At 40.4% G+C, this 22,938-nt stretch overlaps 1 protein-coding gene across 7 annotated transcripts; it reads left to right on the top strand.

Annotated features, from left to right (window-relative positions):
• The first annotated feature begins 5,235 nt into the window (after positions 1-5,235).
• On the top strand, positions 5,236-21,971 carry ING3 (inhibitor of growth family member 3). 7 transcript variants are annotated; one of them, XM_087764492.1, is made up of 13 exons: positions 5,689-5,754; positions 5,927-5,998; positions 10,031-10,137; positions 10,319-10,419; positions 12,241-12,306; positions 13,517-13,613; positions 15,703-15,774; positions 16,073-16,192; positions 17,363-17,520; positions 17,881-18,071; positions 19,257-19,449; positions 20,399-20,437; positions 21,081-21,971. In XM_087764492.1, exons 4-13 carry the CDS (start codon positions 10,324-10,326, stop codon positions 21,195-21,197), a joined length of 1,149 nt encoding a protein of 382 aa, XP_087620618.1. In that variant the 5' UTR covers positions 5,689-5,754; positions 5,927-5,998; positions 10,031-10,137; positions 10,319-10,323; the 3' UTR covers positions 21,198-21,971. The 7 variants fall into 7 exon arrangements, with proteins under 7 accessions (XP_087620614.1, XP_087620613.1, XP_087620612.1 ...); XM_087764491.1 differs by having other exon boundaries at positions 5,692-5,754; positions 9,915-10,137; XM_087764488.1 differs by lacking the exon at positions 10,031-10,137 and having other exon boundaries at positions 5,236-5,754; positions 17,462-17,520.
• The last annotated feature ends 967 nt before the right edge of the window (positions 21,972-22,938 follow it).

Raw genomic sequence — 22,938 nt, 5'->3', positions numbered from 1 at the left:
AGACCTCAACTCTCCGAGGACACGTCTTCTGAGCAGCACAGGGGATACATGGTGTCATATCCCACATTCTTCTTCTGTGCCACTGATGGCGCAGCAGCCATTTATAGCATTTCTTGGTGGAAAGCTAGCAGATACGGACCTCTTCCAGCCACAAGAATGTGCTGACCTCATGGAAAAAAGTATGATTGTACATCTGAATTATAAAAAGGCAAGAACTATCTTTCATTACAGATAATCAGCTAAAGGCATTTGAAACAAACTTTTACTAGAAGTGCTTAAATAATCATTAAAATAATTATTTTCAAACTTTATTGCCATGCTTGCCATGTGCCCCAGCACTCAGGATTTTAAGAAAATTAAGCAAACAAAACCAGACATTCTGTGAACAGCAAAACTGCTTAAGTTGGTTCCTTCTGCATTTGTGGCTTACAACAGTGCTTCATAAGTTACGTTCACCAACTGAAGCTTTTTCCATGGTTGGGGCACTCATTGCTCTCATGTGTGGATTTTCATGAGTAATAGGTGGAAGGTTCATATTGCAACCTTTTCCTCAGTGAAAGGAAGAAAAAAACCCAAAGCTATTAGAGACAACAGAGCATTTGAGTCCACAATTCATCTCTAAAAGCATGTCTTTTCTTTCAGATAGGTTGAAATTAGTCAATTAATTCAATACAGGGCAGAGTGAAAGGACAGATAAAGAAGTGTGCACACAAACATATGGATTGCTCATGTAAGCTTTATTTCCTTAGGAAGTCAGGATAAAACATTTCAGTGATTAATATATAAACAGCAATTGCTCATATCCTGCAGACTTTCAGGAAATAACTGAAATCTGCAAGTAAATTTAACTGAGTCTGTCGCAGATAAAATTAACTAAAAGATGAAGCTGTAATTGCCTGAGTCTGTACACAAAGTCAAGCTGAAAGATAAATGGCAGTTCCATTTTCCTGTTGACTGTTAAAGCAAATTAATTATCTGGGGTCATGGATTTGTTTCCAGAAATAGGAATGTGAATCTCAGAATCTGAAAGAGTTCGTAACAAGTAGAAAAGGAAAGTGATTTCTCAGCTAGATTACCATCCAGCCACAATACTTCTGGGCCAAATTTGCCCTTTTGAGGATCATTTCATGGAAGTGTGAAGTTTCTGCACAGTGCTGCACTAGACAAGGGTAACATTATGTATTTGATAGTCTCACCCAGCTTCTTCCTAGGATGCAGCTTTGGATGGAGTTTCCCATTACATAAAGTTGATTGCCCAGAACAAATACGATCATGCTGTAACCCTTACATGGTGCTCAGTCTCAAGACAATTTAGTTAGTTAACTAATGTCCTCCAATAGCCATGGTGTGTAGTACAGCAGGAATGATAGTTATTTCCTGCAGAGGGAGAATAAGGCTGTGGGTGATGCCCCTGCAGCAGCAGAAGGGGTGGAATATGGGAGATGGTGGGGCCCATGGCAGCTGGGAGGGACAGCTGGACTGCGAGACTGGGAGGACTGGAAAGAATGGAAAAACAGCAGCAACGGCAGAAAAATAGCAGGCAACAAACAGGAAGTGAGGAGGAATTACAATAAAATAGTTGAAAGCATGTGAGGAGACCAGCAGACCTGATGCTGACACTGGCAGACAAAACTGCTAGGAATGCTGCGATCGACAACACATGCTTGCAGCAGTGCACCGTGGTGAATGGATTCTGGCCCGCCAGACAGGACTGCTGTAGTGCAGCAGTGGCAGGTGCCAAAGAAAAGCAAAATGCTCATTTCTAGTAGTTTGAGAGCTACCCAGGCTCGTAGTTGCACGTAGGCTCTGTTGCACCGCTGCCTGGTGCCGCTTAGCTGTCACTGTGTCTTAAAGTTCTTCTGCGAGAGCAGGCTAGCCCTCAGTCACAGACAGGTTTTGCTTTCTGCACTCCATACGTCAGCAATATTTGTGTGCAATGGGCAGTGAGGCTCCCTTATGAGAAATCGAAGCATAGGAACCTACCAGCAGTAGCTGCGACCTGGAGCGTCAGTCTAGGGATGGGCTAGGTAGGTCTTTCCTGTTTTTTTCAAATCAAAGCATTAGAAACACGTCCTTCTTGAAAACGAAGAAACAAAACGTAAGGACTATAGGTCTGGAAACACTGTATTAGACAAGAGTTAAGAATCAGAGTACTGAAAAAAAGATGCAACTGTGAGAGTCTTAAATGGGTATGGAAAGCCCCAGAAATCATACAGCGTAGAAGACAGAATGGATCTGGAAGGAACAAGGAAAGGGAAGGACCAACGGATTGATAGCAGGTGGAGTACGAAGGTGGAAAGGATGGAGTTAGAGATGTGACAAACAACCCTACACGTGGGAAGAGACAGAAGAAATTAGAATAATAGAAAAAGGACATTACAGAGATCTGGAATGGGTAAGGACAGAAGAGAGGGAGAAGATTTAGAAGTCTTAACACCATCTGAGAAGTGTACATCAGAACATAAATCCATGTTTTTAATCAGTTTCTCTCCTGTCAGTTGAAAACTAATGAAACCTATGCAAGCAATTAGCTTAAGGTACATCACAGGGCAACTGTAATATTCCTTTATGCCATCATTCTGTCACAAGTGATGATACATGATTTATGTGAAACATTTGCTGGAGAAATGCCATCAACATTAATAACGTTATATCAACAGGAGAAAACAGCAGCTCCTGTGGCCTCCCTTCCTTTCTCTGTGCTAAGCAGTTCTGTTGCTCTACGGAAGTTTTCTGAACAATGTCGATTGGAATTTACAAATTGAATTTCTTTTTACCTTGAGTTCACAGTTGCTGTCTACTTCTTTTTCACTTTGTTTGCATCCCAATAAACACTGTCATTAATCCATGTTTCCTTATCAGGAGCTGTTGTAATTAGGGTGTTCTAAAAGTTGAGTTAATCAATAGAGTTAATTCTTGACATTTATACACAGCAGGAAATTTTCCATTGTAAAAATAGTTTCTTTTTTACGGCCTGAGTGGATAAGCACTTCTTAAATGTCAGTTTAAACTCCATTCCACCAGTGTGTCATGATAAGCAGCACTTATACACACAATCCCACTGAAGTTGGTGTGGCTACTCATTTGGCTATACAATATGAATTAACATCGGCAGAAATGAAAAATGTGACAGTTTCTCCACCTGTCTAAAAAAAAAATACTGAAGAAGACTACAGGTAGATAAATAAGTTCCTCTTTCCTTTTCAATAGATACTGAACAAAGTTGAATTATATTTTCATTTGTATTCTACTACATAATCCTCTCCCGTCCCCTGCTGTAAAGCACTACAATGAACAATTTTTGAAGCAGGTTCCTATTTTTATAAAAGCCTCTCACACGTTCCAATAAACCACGAAACATAAAGGGGGGCACTTGAAGGCAGCAGCCTGTTGGCACACCCGAGTTTCATTTTCCCTTTCCACTGACGTAGACAGTGCACACACTATTCCTAAAGGGAATGACTGAGACACAGCCCCAAGAACTGCCTATTTTGGTTTGCTTGATCTCGGCACCACAACACACAGGGACTAGATGAAAATACCCTTGCACAATAGCCCTCAGTGAGGATTTTGCTGGCTATTCCCAAGCTTGCAAAGATGAGAATGTGGCAAACTCAGGCATGAAAACTGGAGCATTGGAGAAGTCACAAGGTCCCAGTGTCCTGATTGTCCTAGCATTTTGGTCATGAAGTAAATGGTAAGAACTTATTGTATGACTGTGCTTCAGTTGTGGTTCTAACAGTGGAGTCTTTGTACGGTATTTATGGACAATATTGTTCTCTTAAACTTCTGCTGCATGAAATGCGCTCCCAAACACACCTATGAAAAATTTTTTTGTTTAAAAAGCATTAAAGCCACCAGTGAGCATAAAAGGAAGTGACCCCATCAATTCAGATTTCCCTAAATTCACCTAGCTTTTCTCCTTATCAATATAGGACATCATTACTTTGCTGTGCTTTTGCATGGGCTAAATTCTGTTGCCTCCATCAAACCCTTTCACTTCAATAAAAGCGCAGACATTTATATTCCTAGGAAGGGTCAATCTTGTCTTCTACATAACAAAAATGAGGCCAAGCAATTTCTCACACAAAACTTCAAAAACATTGTCATTCCTACACCAGTGTGTCAGAAGTCGTACAGTAAAGAGTGATCCGTATGAGCAATAGTATACAGATTCTTTCAACTAAGGCTTCTGGTGGATAGTAACTGAGTGTAATGACCAGCTAAAAACTGTTCATTGGTATGTATGAAACCAGTTGATATTTCTGTTTTGGCAGTACAGACTACATGGCTAATGATGGAGTGCGTATGGAAAGTGACCATTTTGGCACAGCACTTTTTTTGCAAGGTTGGTATTTATTGTTACACCTTTTTTGCCATGTGTAATGGCACAGGAATTAAAAAAAAATGCTTAGCTATACCTTATGTATTCGAGACATAGCTAACATCTGTCTTCATAAAGGCTGCACACAAAATTTATGCTTCACTTCCCAAAATTCAGTCATCCTTAACTAACTACTCACAATATATGAGGTTAAAACATGAGACAAGAATGCCGTTTTCCGTTGGTCCTGACACTCAAAAACATCCCACGCAGGTTTTTACTCAGGCTTGGCTTAAGCATACACTTTCTTTCCTTGCTTGGGTGCATATGGCACAGATGAGAACATGAAAAGGAGATAAAAAGCATGGCAAAAACTAGACTGTTCTGCTACCGCAATTCTTGTGCTCCTGTACCTACACCTGATATCATGCAAGCCCTAAAATTTCCTTCCCACAGTCAAAAAACAAATCTGGATAAAAGCATCAGTCCATGATTAGAGCAATAAATATTAGATAGTGATAAAACAGTGATGAAATAAACTATTTGGGGGACTGAAACTGCGTGGAAAACCTCAGCCCCAAACATTTAAAAATAAATTACAGTAAGAGGTATTGTAACTGGATTGCAGTCACTACTATCTACTCATTATTTTTTTCTACTCTGCACAGCAGCTCTCAAGCCCACAGAAGTTTATCCTGTCGTGTGCCGGTAACGTCGTTACCATCCGCGTTCCTGAGGTACGCTGAACACAGCAGCTTTTTTCACCTTGTGTCACTCATGAGAAGAGACAGAAATTAAGAGTAATTTCATTAATTCTATCATTTCTTATGCTTTTCATGCACAACTACCAGCTGTGAGCATTTAAAATAACGGAGAAACAAATAAAAAAGGCATAAAGTCTGACAAAAGAGCTGCAAGTTTTTCCCTTCTCTTCGCGCTCGGGTCCCGGGGACCCCCTCCGGAGGGCCGGCAGCGGCGCAGCGCAACTTTGCCTGCCAAAGCGGGGGCTGTGAGGGGGCTCCCGGAGGAAACGGCTCCTACAGGGCTGGTACGCCCCCGGGCCGGCCGAAACGACCCGGGTCGGGGGGGCGCCGGGGCGGCCGGAGGCAGGGCCGGGCGGTGGAGGCGCGGCGGCCGCGGTGCATGGCGGCTGGTGCAGTTTCCCGCCGCCTGCCCGCGCGCAGACTGCATTTCCCGTGGAGCCGCGGGGGGGGTAGAGCGCGAGCCACGGTGTGCGTCAGCGGCGCGGGCAGCCAATCGCGGCGCGGCCGGAGCGAGCGCCGTCAGCCGCCAATGTTGTTTTCGCTGAGTCGAGCCGCTGGTGTTGTTGGCGGCGGCGCCATATTGGAAGGGACGAGCCCCCGTTAGCGAGAAGCCCCTTGGCGCTGGCCCGGCCGCCGCCATGCTGTATCTGGAGGACTATCTGGAGAGTGAGTGTGTGCGGGACGGGGGTGCCGGGCGGCCGGGCACGGCCGGTGGAGGGGAGCCGGGGGGGAGCCGCGGCGAAGAGGCGGCGCCCCCCTCCCCCACGGCGGCGAGTGACTGACTCCCTCCCCCCCTGCCTCCCTCTCCCCGCTCCCCCGCCCCTCCCTGTCCCCGCAGTGATCGAGCAGCTTCCCATGGATCTGCGCGACAGGTTCACCGAGATGCGCGAGATGGACCTGCAGGTGCAGAGTACGTGAGTCCCCGCCCCCGCCGCCTCCGCCCGCCCCCTCCCCGCGCACCAGCCCCCGCCCCGCCCCGCCCCGCCCGGCCGGCGGGGGGCGGCCGCGGGCACCGGATCGATGGCCGCGCCGCGCCGCAGGACCGCGGTGTGGGGAGGAGGGAGGCAGGGGAGGGGAGGGGAGGGGAGGGGAGGAGGGGGCGAAGCGCCGCCGCCGCCGCCGGGGGGCTCCGACCTGTGTGGGCAGCTCCGCTCCGCTCCCCGCCGCCGAGCCGCGCGCTGGCCCGGGGCGTTCGCGCCCCTTCCCCACCCTGCGCCCCGGCTCTGCCGGGCAGCGCCGCTCCGGTGATGCGGGGGCCGGGCCGCGGGGCCGGCCGCGTCTCGTCGGCACCGGGCGCCTGGCGTCGTCTCCGGCAGGGCGGCTGGTGCTGGTGCGGCTGCGGGAGGCGGCGCTGCGGAGGCCCGGCGCCGCGCTGGGAGCCGCCGGGACGCAGCGAGGGGCGGGGCGCGCTCGCCTGGCGCTGTGTCAGCCAGCGGCGCCGAGCCCCGTCCCCGCCGAGCCGCCCGCCCGCTCCGGGCCCGCCCCGGCCCCCGCCCGCGGTTCAGTCTCGGCGCAAGTGGGGTCTTGCAGGGGTTTCGCTCCTGGGCTTGTGCTGCTCCCAAAGGCATTTTCGGTGGCACGTCCCAAACTCTTTAGATTTTTGATCCCTAAGAGCAGTGATGGTGGTTTGGAACGTGAGTTTTGTCCCACTCCTGCAGCAGGTAGCGGCAGGCTGTCTCTGAAACTTTCCAGCCAGCTCCCCTCATAAGAGCCCATGTGAAGGTGCTTTTTGCTTAGCCTCTTGTGCCGTAGCTGGCACGTAACCAAATACACGTTCTGCTTTAGGCTTTTTTGTAGATCACTTGTATATCTGCTTATATCCTGATATAATACGCTGCCTTATGCTGTTTTCAGGATGCATTGCCTTTCATCTTCTCTAATGCAATCTCATCTGGGACTTGGGTGTCCCGTAACACCCAGTTAGGTGTTGCTGTCATTTAGCACACAATTAACATGTTCATCTATAACTGTGATGCAAAGGTCTTTGTTAATGAAACTGTTATTGTACAAAAGATGAGAGGAATCATCAATACAGAAGGATCAGACTATTGTAAAGAAGAATGAGAGAAAGAGCAAGGGTTGAAAGGACAAGTGAATGGCATACAGGAATACAAAAATGCAACACTATCTGGGAGCATAGTTCTTGAAAACAGTAGTTTAACCAATAATACTTTGCAGCGATGTTTCAGGTTTTCCCTTGGATATTTACTTTAGTGGACCCAGCAGGTCTGTTTATCAGATTTTACTGACACATGTTGAACAGGCTATAGGATTTTTTTGTCTACTGTGGCCTAAGTGTTGGGTTCAGTGCTTAAAGTTGTGGGAACAGAGCAATGGCTCCTTATGGGAGATAATACCTCTGAAGTAACTATTGCTAGGGAGCACCAGGAGAGAGAGTGAGCAGCTCATTAGCTTACATAGTTCTGAGTAAGTTCACAAATTTTACTTCTATTTCGTAGGGAGGCAAAGAAGCTAGAAGTTTTTTTTGAAGTGTGTTTCAGAACTGAGCCAACTAGCACTGCCAAGGTTGCAGTAGTGTCATTTCCTCCGCTTTAACTGGAAGTGGCAAATAGCACTCCATATTGTATTACTGGAAGTAGCAAATAACACTGAATGTTGTATACTAAGACCAAGACCAACCTTAGGCCCAGAGAAAAATTCTCTTGGACCTTGGTGCTTCTGTAATTTTTGAACAGTGAGTGACAAAGCATCCAAAGACATTCATGAAACTTCTGGGCTAGCATCTCTTCAACATCAGTTGCCAAGCTGCCTGCTGAATACTGCATGCAAACCTGGAGGTTGTTCTCATGCTGTGACATAGTGACTTGCTGTGAAGATTCAGTGTCTCTGAAGTACTTGAAAACAGGACTTTGAGTGATGCTGTCCCAGAAACCTACATGAGTTGTAATTCAGAGATAACTGTGCTGCTGTGTTTTAGAGTCAATGTTGACTTTGTATTCTGTCCTATTTGGACTGCATGGACTTCTAATGGGGCAGGTGCTGCTGTTTGTTGTTGGAAGAAATAATAAACCAGCCGTACCTACTGTATGTCCTGATAAGGCTGCTGTGGGAAAAGTGAAGACCATCTGAGTTGTGGCTTGACTCTTGAGCTTTAACTGAGCTCCACATGGAGCATAAAATGTGTTTCTCTATTTAAGTTCAAATCATGGATTATCAGGCTTCCATGGTAAAATGTCAAGCTCTGGAAAAAGGCCTCTCCTAATAGAATTTCTAGCAACTCTCTTGGGAAATCTGATCTAAGAAATTAGTATCTCAGAATATAGTATCACAGTTGGATTAAAAAGATGGGGGGGGGGGGGGGGAGGGGAGAAAAGGCGAAGGAACTTGAGTATACCCGAGAGAATTTTTCATATAATTTAGTAGATCTGACCTGCATTCCCCTTTGCCATTTCTGCCCTTTCAGGACAGACCAAGTTTCTGTGGAAGTTTTGCCTTGCGGAGTTTCACACAGACTGATATGTGTCCTCAATAAAAAGTAAAGAGGGAAGATTCTTTTTTTTTCTTTTCACGTCTATGGAGCCGTTAGAATAGTTATCACCTAGCTGTTTGCACTCTGGGAATGGGAGATAGAACATTTTGTCTGTTGGCTTTATGGACCAAATTATAGTCATTTGGTCAAAGAACAAAGCTTTTAGAAGCCTCCACATAAAGTGTGTGCTGCTTGCTTGCTGCTCCGGCTTCTTAATCCTCTCCCTGAATAACACAGTGCAAGTGGAAAATGCTCATTGTACAGATTCTCCCATCTTTACCCTGTTTTACACCAAACCTGTTTAACTACTTTGTTTGTCTGGGTCTAAATAACGTTGATGTGAGCCTGTATCACAGCTGTTCTGGCTTGGAATTAATTGTGCTCTGTTGGGTCAGTTGTTAGGTTCCTCTTGGTTTTGATGCTGGACGTTCCTAGCATAGGGAAAATCGATGAATGTTTTTGGTCATTTAGTACGAATGATTTTTGGTTATTTATGTGAACAGTTAGTTCTAGTTGTGAATTTTCACAGAGTGAGAAAACCTTTGGGCTCCATTGGATTTGAAGAGTTAATCATACTTGGGGATTCATGAGTTCCTTGAACTAGTTAATTCACTTTTTTTTTTTTTTTTTGGTAAGAGATGATGGCCATCTCATCATTAAACCACCATTTAATGGCAGTTTCTGGAAAGTATCTTAAGTGTTTTACACCCAGAACCTGAAGTCTGTAGGTAGTTGGTGCATTGTCACATTTAATTTAAAACTGCTATCTGGACAGTATCGCTGAGAGTGCTGTGAAAAAAATTTCAGTGCTGTCATCTGTCCTGAGACTAGCAAGGCTATCAAAGCTAGTTTGACTGAGGCAGCTGCATGTTTTTGGAAATGTGCAAGCTGTTGCATGCACAAGTGTCCAGCTGTTGAAATAGTAAACTCGGTGCTTTTTTTTTTTTGAAGGAGGGTGGAGGGAAAGGGAAGGGAATCCCTGTTCCTATCTCAGTAAACAACGAAACAAATAAATTGTAGTTGACATTTTCCTTTCCCATGATAGTTAATGTTAGAGAATTGGGGGCTTTATTTTTTCCCTTACAATATTTCTCAACTTCATGTAAGTGAGAATCCTGTCCAAGTAGTATTTTATCAGTGCATTTACCTCTTAGTGCTACCCTGTGGGGGTGGGGGGAATAACTTTGTGAGTGCTTTCAACTTGCTCTCACCCTTCCCAGCATACAATGGAGAGGGCCTTGACTTGGAGGCGGTGACATGACTCTTCAGTTGCTCTACCTTTGTGAGGCACTAATTTTTTCAATTATTTGGTTTTGTATTTGACTGTTTCTCTTAGGAGAACATTTTGTTTCCTGCTCAGTTTGTAACTGGCTAGAATGTTCCAAAGTCAGCAGTCTAGAGCCCTGGGTGAGGAGTTTGGGTCGTGCTTTAAGTCACTACCACTGCTCTTAGGGACAAAAAACCTTTAGAACTTGGAGTCCTGCCAGTCCCATGCTGGAGAGCACAAGAACCTTGATGAGAATCCTACCAGAATACAATTCTGCTTCTTGGAAATTAAGGTAAATATTTCCCTCCTCTGTCCACTGTCACTTGGTTGTTTCGGTTTTTTTGTTTTTTTCCTCTTTCATAGTTTGCACCTCAGTCCTGTCAACTTTGTTTAAGAAAAAAAATCCGCCTTATTTCATAAAGTTTATATACATGAGAAGATAACATTTATCTTAATCTTTTCTTGTGCTACAGATGCAATGGATCAGCTTGAGCAGAGGGTAAATGAATTTTTTATGAACGCAAAGAAAAACAAACCTGAATGGAGAGAAGAACAAATGACATCAATCAAAAAAGTAAGGATATCAGAGGAGTGGGTCACATTTTTCTTTTGCAAACGAAGATAACCTTAGGAAAAAATAGCTTATGATTGATGGAGACTCAAGCATTCAGAACTGTGACTTCCCTTGGGCTTTCACAGAGATGGATAGAACTACCTAGGAGGAGACAAATGACTGAAAGTTTTCTTCGATCAAGCGTTTCTCTCAAGTTTTACCCCGTATTTCCTAGCATTTTAAAAATTATGATCTTGAAATGGTGAGGAAACCAATTACTAAATTTTTAGCTTAGACTTTTATTTCTGCTTGTGTGACATGAAGCTGCGTAAGTTAATTGGCTTTCTTCCAGAGGAGATTTTTCAAGCTTAGCTTCAGCATTTCCTGTGATTCTGCCTATGTCCTTGTATATGTTATACGTATGGTTTATGTAGCTTTAGGGAGGGAGGAGTAAGAAGATGGATGTGTTTTGTTTTATCCTTCAACACTCGGGCATTGGTGGTGGTATTGTTAGCAAGGTAGTCCATCATTTTGTCAGGAGAAACTCCTTTCTAGTCTCCTACACTTGCTACCTCAGCCCCTTATTTGGCCAAGGTTTTTTTTTCCTTAATAAATGCAAACAGATTTCTTAATTGAAAAAAAGAAAAATTCAAAGCTCTGACTTCACTAGAGTAAATGAAAAATTTGCTTTAGACTTTAGTTGGACCAAAATTTCAGGTAGCTTTTGCCTAAGCAAGATACTCTTCAGTGGAAATCGAGAATAAAAAGGCACTTAAACCTGTTTAATTCTAGAGTAAAAACATGTGTAAACATAATTAAAAAAAAAAAGTTTTGTCTGTGGATTTTCATTAGTTAGAGCAGATTTTAAAATTGAATTGCTTTAGTCAAATTATTTTAAAATACACTTATGTATTTTAAAGTAATTTAAACTAAAAACTATAGACATCATTATCTCTATTTAACTGCAGTGCTGGGAAGGCCTCCCTTCGCAGTACTGTTTAGCATCATTTTGAAGGGCAGTAATATCTGCAATGGTCCTAAAGATCCATACAAAGTAAGAGACATCATCTCATTTTGAGTCCATAACCTTACGCTGTGTAATATCAAGTAAATCCAGAGAAGGGCCACCAAGATGATCAAGGGTCTGGGAAGCCTGCCATATGAAAATAGGCTGAGAGAGCTGGGTTTGTTCAGCCTTGAGAAAAGGAGGCTTAGAGGTGATCTCATCGCCATGTACCAGTACTTAAAGGGGAGCTACAAAGAAGATGGAGACTCCCTTTTTACAAGGAGTCGCATGGTGAGGACAAGGGGTAACGGGTACAAGTTACTCCCAGGGAGATTCCAATTGGACACGAGAGGAAAATTTTTCACAATGAGAGCAGTCAATCATTGGAATAATCTCCCCAGGGAAGTGGTTGACTCTGCTACGCTGAACACATTTAAGACTCAGCTGGACATGGTCCTGGGCCATATCATCTAGATTGTGCTAGAAGGGTTGGACCAGATGGTCCTTGAGGTCCCTTCCAACCTGGTATTCTGTGATTCTATGAAATCCAGGACTGTTTCTCTTCTTGTAGCACTTGTTGCAGAAACCTAAATATCACTGTAGGAAGAAGTGTCCACATCTTATAGTGTGGCTTTTTCTAAGGCACAAACAATAAATTGATATGTAATACATCTCTCATGTAAAATTTAGCTGATTGTTGTTTACGGTAGAGTTTCACAGTGTTTCTGAAAACTGACTTGAATTTCTCCTTTTAACTTACGTTTTGTGCTGGATAACAATAGCTTAAAATTAATGCAGTTCCGTTCATAATTGAAAAAAATATCTCTTTGTAACAGGATTATTATAAGGCTTTGGAAGATGCAGATGAAAAAGTGCAACTGGCTAATCAAATATATGATTTGGTAAGTAGGCAGAAGGCTTGTGGTGAATTACCTGAATTTATGCCCAAAGGAGTTCTAAACATTTTGATAAGCACTACAACTGTGCTACCTGTACTGTTATGTCAGCTACATACAGATACTTTTGCTGGTGAAAGAAACATTTCATATTTTATTGACTTTTAAGAATTTTGTTGCTTTGGGTAGTAAGTGTCACTTAAATACAAAACATACAGAAATAATTTTAGAGATCTTAAGGTTTTCATGCATGTTGATTTTGTCTTAGTTATTTTTTTCTGAAAAGAGACCATGAGCAAGTTACTCTTCCTTATAGCATGTGGATTTTGAATTTTAAGTATATGTATTTTACGTTTTCTCAGAGAACAGAACCTGCAAGTCTGACCGCACTAAAATACGTAAAACAAATATTTCTTGTCTGCTTTAGTTCCACTTCAGCTAACCAAAAGTTAGTTCCAAAAGTCAGAACTTACGTCCTCTCTTTTGGTTAGCTGGTAACTGCAAAAACCTGTTCAATTTTTAATAGTTTAGAGATATGTACAGTATTCTGCTGTATGACTACAGATGAAGAAAGCATTTGGAACATGATGTTTCTTTCCGTGATACTAAGTTTAAATTTTTTTAAGGTAATTTTCAATACACAAGAGCATGTCATACTTTACTCAAATGCACAGGAGTCTTTACATTTTCAGTTTAGAGACCCTTTTACTCAATACTTAAGTTTACCGACGTGTATAGTGGCATACAAATTGCAATTCAGTAAGCTTGCAATTTCCCCATGCAGCCCAACCTCTCCTGAAGTGCATGTCATGTACTGTTCTTTCTCTTCCCTTTCCTATACCTATACCCACAACACCTCCAAGTCCTCTTACTCTTTTTTCTCAAAAGAAACACTCAACGCTGTGTGTTGGAACATTGCCTACAGTAAGAGGAGGGCTTCTAGCAGCTGAGCCAATATGCAGCCTTATTGTATCCTGTTATTGACTGCACAGCTTAGGAGCAACAGGGTTATTTTGGTGTTAATTCTAGTATCTCTGCTGAGTTAGGGAAATGTAGGTGACCGAGAAGTTATGCTTCTGTGTGTTTTTATATGTGTTTAGTGCTGCGTGGCAGAGAATTGGTGGAAGGGAAATATTTAGCAAGCCTGAGATTAAGGGTGTAGATAGTCACATTCCAGAACTGGATGCTATTTATTGTTGCTTTGTCTCAAAAACAGGTAGACCGTCATTTGAGAAAATTGGACCAGGAACTCGCTAAATTTAAAATGGAACTTGAAGCAGATAATGCTGGAATTACAGAAATATTAGAGAGAAGTAAGTATGTGTGATTTTCTTTATGAACGTGACAGATTTTCTGTCAATTTGCAAAATTAAATTATCATAAACTTCTTAGTGGCCTGCAGTATTTCCACTTGTTCCAAAATTGTGTTTTGACCCACATACTTTTCATCAGTCAGTGATTCTCAAATTTTAGTTTCAACCTCAATTTTTACCAGTGAAGTCAAAATACAACTGAGTAATCAGAATAGTTTTTTTCGCACAACTGTTGCACTAGTGAATTGCTACAGAATTCTTTAATCCTATTTTTATTGACTGTAGGTATTCAGACAAGTACTTCAGCCTAAGCTTGCCACCTACCCAGTTGAAAGCATACCATTTCTTACTTGAATTGATTGCCACCAACTTGAGGAGGATCATGATTTTAGTTATAGGTGTGGAATGTCAAGTAAAGTTAGGTACTTGGTGGGTTTCTTTTTTTAAAGGGGAGAGAATGGTTGTTTTGTAACGGAGTAGGGAGGGAGAAGCATTTTGGGTAAGAAACCTGCATGCTTAACAAATATAGCAATGCTACTATTCAGAATGTGAAGAAAAATGTTTTGTGACAGCTTTTTGGCCAACTTGGTATAGAAGAATCTGGCCTTTCTGTACCCATCAGCATTTAGACATCAAGTTCAAAAAGTTGGTTTAACTGCTGTGATTATGGAGCTAAGAGGTAGTGACTGTTCTTCATACCCAAGGACAGTGAAAAGTGACCTAAATGACTTGAGGACATTAGGAACAAATATTCTTTCTTTGAACTTTATGTGGCTTTGTCATAAAAGCTGGGAGCTTTTGGATATTTTATTTGTAATTGCAAAAGTAAGTGCTTTTAATGAACTAGCAACTACAGAAAAGGACTAGCTTAGTTTAGTTGGAATCCCAGCTGCAGTTTTAAGATGTAATAATACCTTCAGTTGAGCTACCTTTGGTGAGGTAGGTAGGTAGAATTTGAAGAACTCAAAATAGAAATGTACCAGGCTGCATGTTGCACCTGTAAGGTTGGGTTTTTTTTTTTTTAATAAAGTGAAAAGTAGAAGCCTCTTAACATTTTTAGCTTTCAGAGTAAATACATATTGTGGAGGTTCCGCCAGAGGGCAGCCTTTGGACTAGTTCATAACATGATTAATGTTAGCTCAGCCAAAAATATCTCCCTATGCTTTGAACCTCTTCTAGAATAATCTTCTTTAAACTTTTTTTAATACCTTCATGTACTGTTTGAAAGCACTGAAAAAGAAGGAGGTAAAGAAACGTTGAAGCTACAGATTTTGAAAAATGAATGTGAATTACTTTCTTGAATTGTCTTCTGTATAAATGTAAGTTGGTAGGTATTGCAGCTAGTTCAAAATGGTTTTGCCAAAGATTGATACACAAACTGTTGTATATTGTTCTAATGGAAATCTATGGGCAAAGTCTCTCCTATGCTGCGATCTTTTAGCCTCATATTACAAGAAATGTTATTCTTAGACATAGACTTGCATTTGTGCCACCTTTTTTCTTTTTTCTTTTTTTTTTTTCTTCTTTGGATTGTTGCTCTGTGTATTTTGAACGTTAAGAAAATTTGGATGATGATCTGAAGCCCTTCCTGTTGAATGTTAGATCATCTTGAAAGATGTCACTAGTGCTTGTGTGTTTTGACTCAGCGTGACAAGATGGACTCAGTGGGACAAGATGCCTCATTAACACAGTTTACCTGTTACAATCTTCTTTTCAGTTCGTATTGGTAGATTGTCAGTACTTTTGGTGCAGCATTCTCCAACCGTCACCGCCTTGTGTGCAACTCATATGAATAAGTGGCATGTTGAGGGCAATGTTGTTTGTTCTCCTTATTGGCCTTGGTTTTAACTTCTTGATTTCAACAGTTGAACAGCAGGAGTCACCAATTTTTATTTTAAAACTGTTCTTCTCACTGGCTTCTGGTTGTACTACAGGAAGGGTTTCAACTCCAGCAAAAATCCTTCTGCTTAAAATAAATACAACTGCATAGTGATTTGTTAATATTGTAAAGATTCATCTAGTATCTAAAAGTCAAAACCACACCAATGATGACTCTGAAGTTTTCCTATCCTTTTTACTTCCCTCCTAGGGTCTCTGGAGCTGGATACACCATCACAGCCTGTGAATAACCATCACGCCCATTCTCATACACCAGTAGAGAGTGAGTATTTGAGACTTAAAAACATGTCCACTTTTTATGTTTCCTTATTTTTTGTTGAGTAGTATTAGGAAAAAAAAAAAAGCTCAAAACTTTTTTTTCTTTTTCTCCAAACATTTGTGGGGCAGGGAAGGCATAATGCAATGATAATAATGCCTATTTAGAAGAAGTGCGAGAATGAAATAATAAGGTTTTGCTGGTGGGAATTAGTTGAAAGTGCTGTTTTATTATCTCTAGTTATAGTTTGACTTTCAAGCTGAAAAGGTTTTGCATTTGATTTCCCTTCATTTATTTCATTTAGAAAGGAAACACAATCCATCTTCTCACCATAGTACAACAGATCATGTTCCTGAAAAGAAGTTTAAATCTGAAGCTCTTCTATCTACCCTGACTTCAGATGCTTCTAAAGAAAATACACCAGGTAATCTTAATTGTCTTGCATTTTATTGCTTTTTAATTGGAAGAAGAGAAACGCAATTATATTTATGAGTTATTGTCTTTGGAAATCAGAGGCTCATACCCTTTCCTCTGGGATTTTCAGTCATTTGAAACATGAGAAATAGCAGGTATTGTTACTCATCTGTGTTGTCCATGAAGCGCATCAGCTTTGCTGTCATTTAAGAGCTGCATGTTGGCTGTTTGTTTTTATTTACACTGCTTGGAAAAAGATAACAGTACAGTTTCATTCAGCCAGTAGTAGAAATATAAGAGATCAATACATTATTATTTTGGGAAAAAGAAACACATGCAAGAATTTCCAAAGTAAGGGAAAAGAATTTTTACACTTTTTTTTTTTTAAGGGGTGGTCTGACGTGGCATTCAGCTACAATAAAATAAAATTCTTTCATGTGTCGTCTCTTTCAAAAGAGGTGAGAAGTCTTTTTGAGTAGTGAATAAAAAAAAAACCCACAACTTTCTGCCCATTTTCAAAATTAGGGTGTTTCATAGTTTCTTTTCTGAAAATAAAAGATTGTGAGAGGTTACAGTAAGTAAACTACCTCACATTTTGGAATTTAGCACTGTTCATCAGTTTTAAGTATTCTCCCTCATATCCATTTTACTTTTCTTTTGAAGGAAATTCACATGAGATGGCAAATAAAATGTAACTGTGTTTGAGCAGCTGTCAGTCTGTAGATGGCCATGGAAATCTGTGTTGCATTAAAACTGATTTGTAGTTTTTAGAATTAAGATTGTTAAGTTTTACTTCAGAAATAGTATAGGTGTACAGTCAAATTCTTACTCTCTTCTTGATGGTTACAGTAGTCAGCATCATTTCAACAGAGATTGGGTTTATATAGACATAGACGTAGCAGCTGCATCTGTTCTCTGATAGCTGAATATGATAGTGAGGACTGTCTTTCTGAAAGGACTCCTTGCACATGAGGATAGGTGGGGAACAAACTTCTTTTTTTTTCTTAAGCCGATACTGGCTGTGTCAAATGACTTTTTGAACTTTTTTCCAAATTATCAGACTGCTCTGATGCATAAACAGAGTTCCTACTCTTTCACTGGTTGTCATATATAACTCTTCTTAAAATGCAAAGGAATTTAGTTTCATTTTGAATTTCATAAATGTGTTCTGTTCATCAAGGGTGTCGAAACAGTAATTCATCATCCTCTTCAAACAATGCATACAATACAAACTCTTCTCAACCATTGGCATCATATAACCTGGGCTCATTATCTTCAGGATCCGGGGCCGGTGCAATTACCATGGCAGCAGCTCAAGCAGTGCAAGCCACGGCACAGGTAATGTCAAAACATTCTTGTCATTCTGCCATCCGCTATTGATTGAGAAGAAAGACTGGTGATTTTTTTTTTTTTTTAATCTGGATTCCCATGATCTCTTTCAGCTGATGTGATTCAGTTCTCATATTACGATTATTGTTTATATGCTACAGTTTCATCCTGTAAAACTTGCATAAAGGGACAGCTTGTTTTCTAGCTTTTCCTGTGGGATATTCTTACACCTTTTTACCACTTACTATACATCATTTTGTTCACAGGGTAACTAATGAACCTGTGCAAATAATTAGCAGTTAGCAGCCTAGGATGTCTTCTGTAAGAGCTCTACTGTGTAATCTGATACAGTATCAGTATTCCTTTTAGATGAAGGAAGGAAGACGAACATCCAGTCTAAAAGCCAGCTATGAAGCATTTAAGAACAATGATTTTCAGCTTGGAAGGGAATTTTCGTTATCCAGAGATTCAACTGGATATTCATCATCAGCTCTGGCATCTACATTAACGCAGACATTAAGTTCATCAACCACAGATTCACGAAGTGGCAGAAAAAGCAAGTAGGTTTTCTTAATTGTTGAATGCAATTATAGCTTTTAAGACAGCTAAGCTTTCTTTTAAAGGTCACGGGCCCTATTAGGAATACTTCATATTTAATATCTGGGAGGGGGGTCAGTAGAAGGTAGTTATTGCCTGCTGGCCTTTTTTTGTTCAGGGCTTTCTTCTTTTGCCCTCTCACTTTTTTTTTCTTTAAGCAAACTCACCCCAAGGTTTTAAGCAAATGTCTTGATTTGCTTTTTCATCTATGATGTAGTCTTGTTTCTTCCCTTATTTGTCTGTGTTCTGGAGAGAAGATTTGGCCTACTGGCAAGTGTTGGGAATTACTATGCTTTTGTAGACGGTTTTGAAATAATCTGGAGATCTGCTTCATGCTGCTTCACAAATAATCACAACGCTTTCTTATGGCTGACCTTCTAGGACAGAAAATGGAATGAATTTTATTTCTGATTAAAATGAAATTTAAAAGCATTTTAAACAACACAGTGTCACGACACATTGTGACAGCAATTACAAGTTGTACTTGAAAGAGTTTGTCTCAGAATGCGCATCCTTTTAAATTGACTTACCTGTTTTTCTTCATACAAATTTGTGTTTGTTCACAGCTCAGTTAATAATTTTGTCTTAGAAGCATTCTTCATCTATGGATATCCTGGGTGTCAGATCTGACCTATAAGCAAAAGCATAGAATTTGTATTCTGGCACTGTTCCTGTGGAGTGATTGGTGATGCTTGAGTGGAGATTTAACATAGAATCAGCCATGTTCAAAACACAACTATCTGTTCTACATGACATATGACATTATTTATATGTAAATTCCTGTTCTATTGGTAAAATAATTTTTATGGGGACTTTACACCAAGGCTGTTGATGGAAAATTTTGTGAAAAAAAAGTGTTGATTAAAGCCATTCGGCAGTTTAAAGCTGTTAAATTACATTGATTAGAATAGCCTGTCTTGAACGTGTAAGCTGGTAAGACTTGTTTCCTTTTCCAAAAAGCATTTAGTGTTTCCATTTCAGTTCTTGCAATTGTTGAATGAAATTCATTAGGGAACAATGCTTTGGGATTTACGTATTGCAGTATTTCAGAGTGAACAAAGTACTTGTGTTGTGATCCTTTCACTTGGCAGGAAATTAATTTAAATTACGATATGCCTTTTTTGTGTTTCTTTTTTTTTTTCTTTTAGAAACAACAACAAATCCTCAAGCCAGCAGTCCTCATCATCTTCCTCTTCTTCATCTCTATCATCGTGTTCTTCTTCATCTGCACTGGCACAAGAACTGTCCCAGCAAACAGCAGTAATACCAGAGTCTGATTCTAATAGCCAGGTTGACTGGACCTATGATCCAAATGAGCCACGTTACTGCATTTGTAATCAGGTAAGGATGGCTTCCAACCTGAAATGTAACTAGAGCTGCTGTTTTGCTGCAGTTGAACTTCCTTCTCTGATTGCTAATTTAAAAACATTCTGTTTGCAGTCTTGAAATTCATATCTGTTTTTATTTACTTACTGGTGATATGAATAATGAACTCAACCGTTGACATTAAAAACAAGCAAGTTTTCCAATGATGTGACATACCTGGAGAGTTTTAAATCTTTTAATGAAGACTTCAGGAATAATTAAATTAAAGATTGAGCACGTTCACAGTGAATTTAGTTAAAATTTTAAGTTAGTAAGGAATTTGCCTGGTCTCTCCTATTTTCCTTTAAAGAAACAAAAAAACCCCACAAAACCAAAACCCCAAAACCCCCACAAACTGGAGAAAAACAAGAAGCAAACAAAAAACTAGTTTTGTAAAAGCTGTTGGGAAACTTGAGAGACTGAATGACAACATGAGAAACTTTTATTTAAAAATACTTGTTCTTATTTTAAAAATTTTTAAGAGTGTTCGCTTTTTTAGAGTTTATAGAATTCTCTAATTCTCTTGAAAGTATTTGATTGTTTCAAATAAAGTGATTGAAATTGTCATGTATGCAAGGGAAATGCCAGACGTGAATGTAATCTTGAAAATTGGGCTGATGATGTACTGAGCACTGTTGTTTAGACCAAAATGTGCTTCATGCAGGTTTTGAATGCTGACCTTTTTCATCCAGCCTGAAATATGCAGAAGTATCTTTTTTTTTTTTGCATAAAAATTTTTGAAAATCAGTGTGCTGTGAACATGTTCTTTGGGTTGTGTAACAAAAGAAAAATCAAAATATTACTGCTGCTGTTAGTGGAAAAACTCCGCAGAGGAAGAAACTTGATCTTTAGCCCTTTGAAAATGTTGATTGCTTTTAATTAGTAATATAATTATTAATAATGGGCTTTTTTTCTTATTTACTAGGTGTCCTATGGTGAAATGGTAGGCTGTGATAACCAAGATGTAAGTAACACAGTTGAAAAGGTTCATGAGACGCTTGTGCATGTAACTATTACTTGCAGGAGTTACTTTTCTTTAGAGTTGGTGTTAGAGTTTCTGAGAGTAATGTGAATATGAGTTGAAACATTCTTCAGGAAACTTCTCTTCATCTGTCCCCAAAGTTGAGGTTCTTTTAGAAGGCTTCACCCTTTACTGGGAAGGTTTGACATCATTTAAATGCCCTTTATTTCTGGGAACTTTTAGCTATGTCACTACTAATACCAGTTGTCCCCTTCAAATAAAAAAACCTTTAAAAGAACAGTTGAACGTAATCATGTACTGACTGAGATACTACATTTAAACAGGAGTGAGTGATAAGGTTACTTTTGTGTCACTTAATGTCAGACAAAGTATTTTGAAGCACAACATACTTCTTGTGCTCTGTTACATGAGTCCATATATGACTCCTAGAATTTTTATTACTTTCCTTAGTTTGTTGAGTGTTATGTTAGGGACTGAAATCCTCCTTTCTTCTCGTTTTGTCTGGTGACTTTGTGTGGAAAGCAGAATCTATGCTTTTTACTCATGCTTTATTTTCATAGAATTGTATTTGTGATAGGTGTTTCAAAAAAACCGCAAACCCCTCTCTCTAAATCTGTTTTTGTAGTGCCCTATTGAGTGGTTCCACTATGGATGTGTTGGACTGACAGAAGCACCGAAAGGGAAATGGTACTGTCCGCAGTGCACAGCTGCAATGAAGAGAAGAGGCAGTAGACATAAATAAGTTTCTTCATCTGGAAAACAAATTACATACTAAAGGTTTTATAGAGGACTTGGGAGGGGGAGGAACCCCCACCACACTTGCAACCACTTAAAGGTTAACATAGCAGTCATAAGATCTTGAACTATTGATTTTGCTAGTTGTGTTTTAATATTGTAAGTAAATTATTTATGCACATTGATGTGCTGCAGATACTATTCCAGTGAGCCTTGGATTGTTCCAGTGGCCAACATATGCAGACATTTCTACTATCAAACCATTTTCTCTAAGCAGTGGGCATTCTACAATTATTCAATCTTCAAAAAATTCCAACAAGGCGAGATTTTAAATGTATGTTTTATATTCAACAGATATATTCTGCTGCATGTACTGTACTCAAAAGCTGTTATGTAACACTATGTATATAAATGGTGCAAAAAGTCAGTGCTTCTGAAAAAAAAACAAAGAGACAATGGTTTTTAAAATGCCTTTATAGCTTTGGTTCTTTATGAAACTTAATTCAGCAGGCTGAAGAAAATGGTTCTTGTATACAGCGGGCTGTTGTCCTCTAGGGTACTTGAGTATGTAAAAACAAAAAAAATGCTGTAGAATAAAACAAACTTGTGCCATTAGTCTTTATATGTTTCTGCTCCAGAGAAGGTGCAGGCCATAAGAGGAAAAAAAGGTGTTAAAGTGATGATAAATTTTTATACCAAATGTGTTTATTTTTTTGTGCAAGTAATCCTTTAAATTTGAATTGTATTAGGTGTTAAAATAAAACAACCTCAACTCCCCAAATTAATGTTTTCTGTACATTTGTCAAAAAAAGATTTGTCCCTGACACGGTCTCAGAAGACTGTAGCTAAGTTTGCATAAGAGATTGCTTCACATGACCCATGCGAAGGATCGTTGTACAGGAGGACACCTCTCTGGTAGGTGGACAACTAATACATACATAGGCAAATGCTGAAGTATCATTTTCCTTGATGTCTCTGCCTCCAGACGATCAGTGACACCTGCTCAAATGGGCACAAAAGTTCTGTTTTCCATGTGGTTAAAAAAAAAAAAAATCCCTGTGATGCCAAGAGGTATCCACAGGCAGGATTGCCTTCCTATTTCATGGCATGGGTGGAAATAGGGAGGGGAAAAGAACACCATGGTAAGTGTGTCTTGCAGCTGCCATTTTCATTCCTGGGCAGTGGTTTTCATGTAAAAACCAACACACGCTTCAGGAAAAGAAGAAAGGGAGAAATAGTTCATCCTGCGGCAGAATCCCGAGGGTAATGGGGAGGATCATGTTAGGAAGCCTAAATGCAGGCCCATAAGTGGTTGGATCCGTGAGTTGTAAATGTAGCACAGGACCAGAAAACTGATCTTTCGGTTAGACCCTTGACCATGAATATAATGGAAAGATTTTCTATATTTTTTCCCCACTTGCTTGTTTTGGACATAGTTTCTGGATTTCCTTTCACTGACAATTTCTTTTTGTTGTCTCTATATAGCTCTTTCATGCAGCAGCACCAAACAAACCTAAGATTATTACTCCCTTCTTCCTTCCACTACAAAATAACCCACACTTTCCCTTTGAAATGAAGATTTTACTTTAGCACTGGGTTGCTCTTTGGGCTGTCAGGCTGGAAGATCATGACCATGGTAGCTTTCCAAACCCACGCAGAGGAGGAGGAGAGAGGGAGAGAAGCAGTGTTTCGCTATAAATAGTGTCAAGGAAATAGAGTTAGGTTCATTAGTAATAGGAGTATGAGCT

The sequence above is a fragment of the Nipponia nippon genome, unplaced genomic scaffold, assembly GCF_047370975.1.
Source record: "Nipponia nippon isolate SJK-2023a ecotype South Korea unplaced genomic scaffold, ASM4737097v1 scaffold_3, whole genome shotgun sequence".
NCBI classification, from domain to species: domain Eukaryota; kingdom Metazoa; phylum Chordata; class Aves; order Pelecaniformes; family Threskiornithidae; genus Nipponia; species Nipponia nippon.
The sequence above is the reverse complement of the archived record's forward strand: the minus strand, read 5'-3'. Positions and strand labels throughout refer to the sequence as shown.

Bases quoted from the DNA above. Each gene is read 5' to 3' on its own strand.
- ING3 (XM_087764486.1), top strand. From the start codon at position 5,727: ATGCTGTATCTGGAGGACTATCTGGAGA. The intron at 10,420-12,240 runs GTAAGGATATCA...TCTTTGTAACAG, and splicing joins AAATGACATCAATCAAAAAA to GATTATTATAAGGCTTTGGA. The intron at 20,438-21,080 runs GTAAGTAACACA...CTGTTTTTGTAG, and splicing joins TAGGCTGTGATAACCAAGAT to TGCCCTATTGAGTGGTTCCA.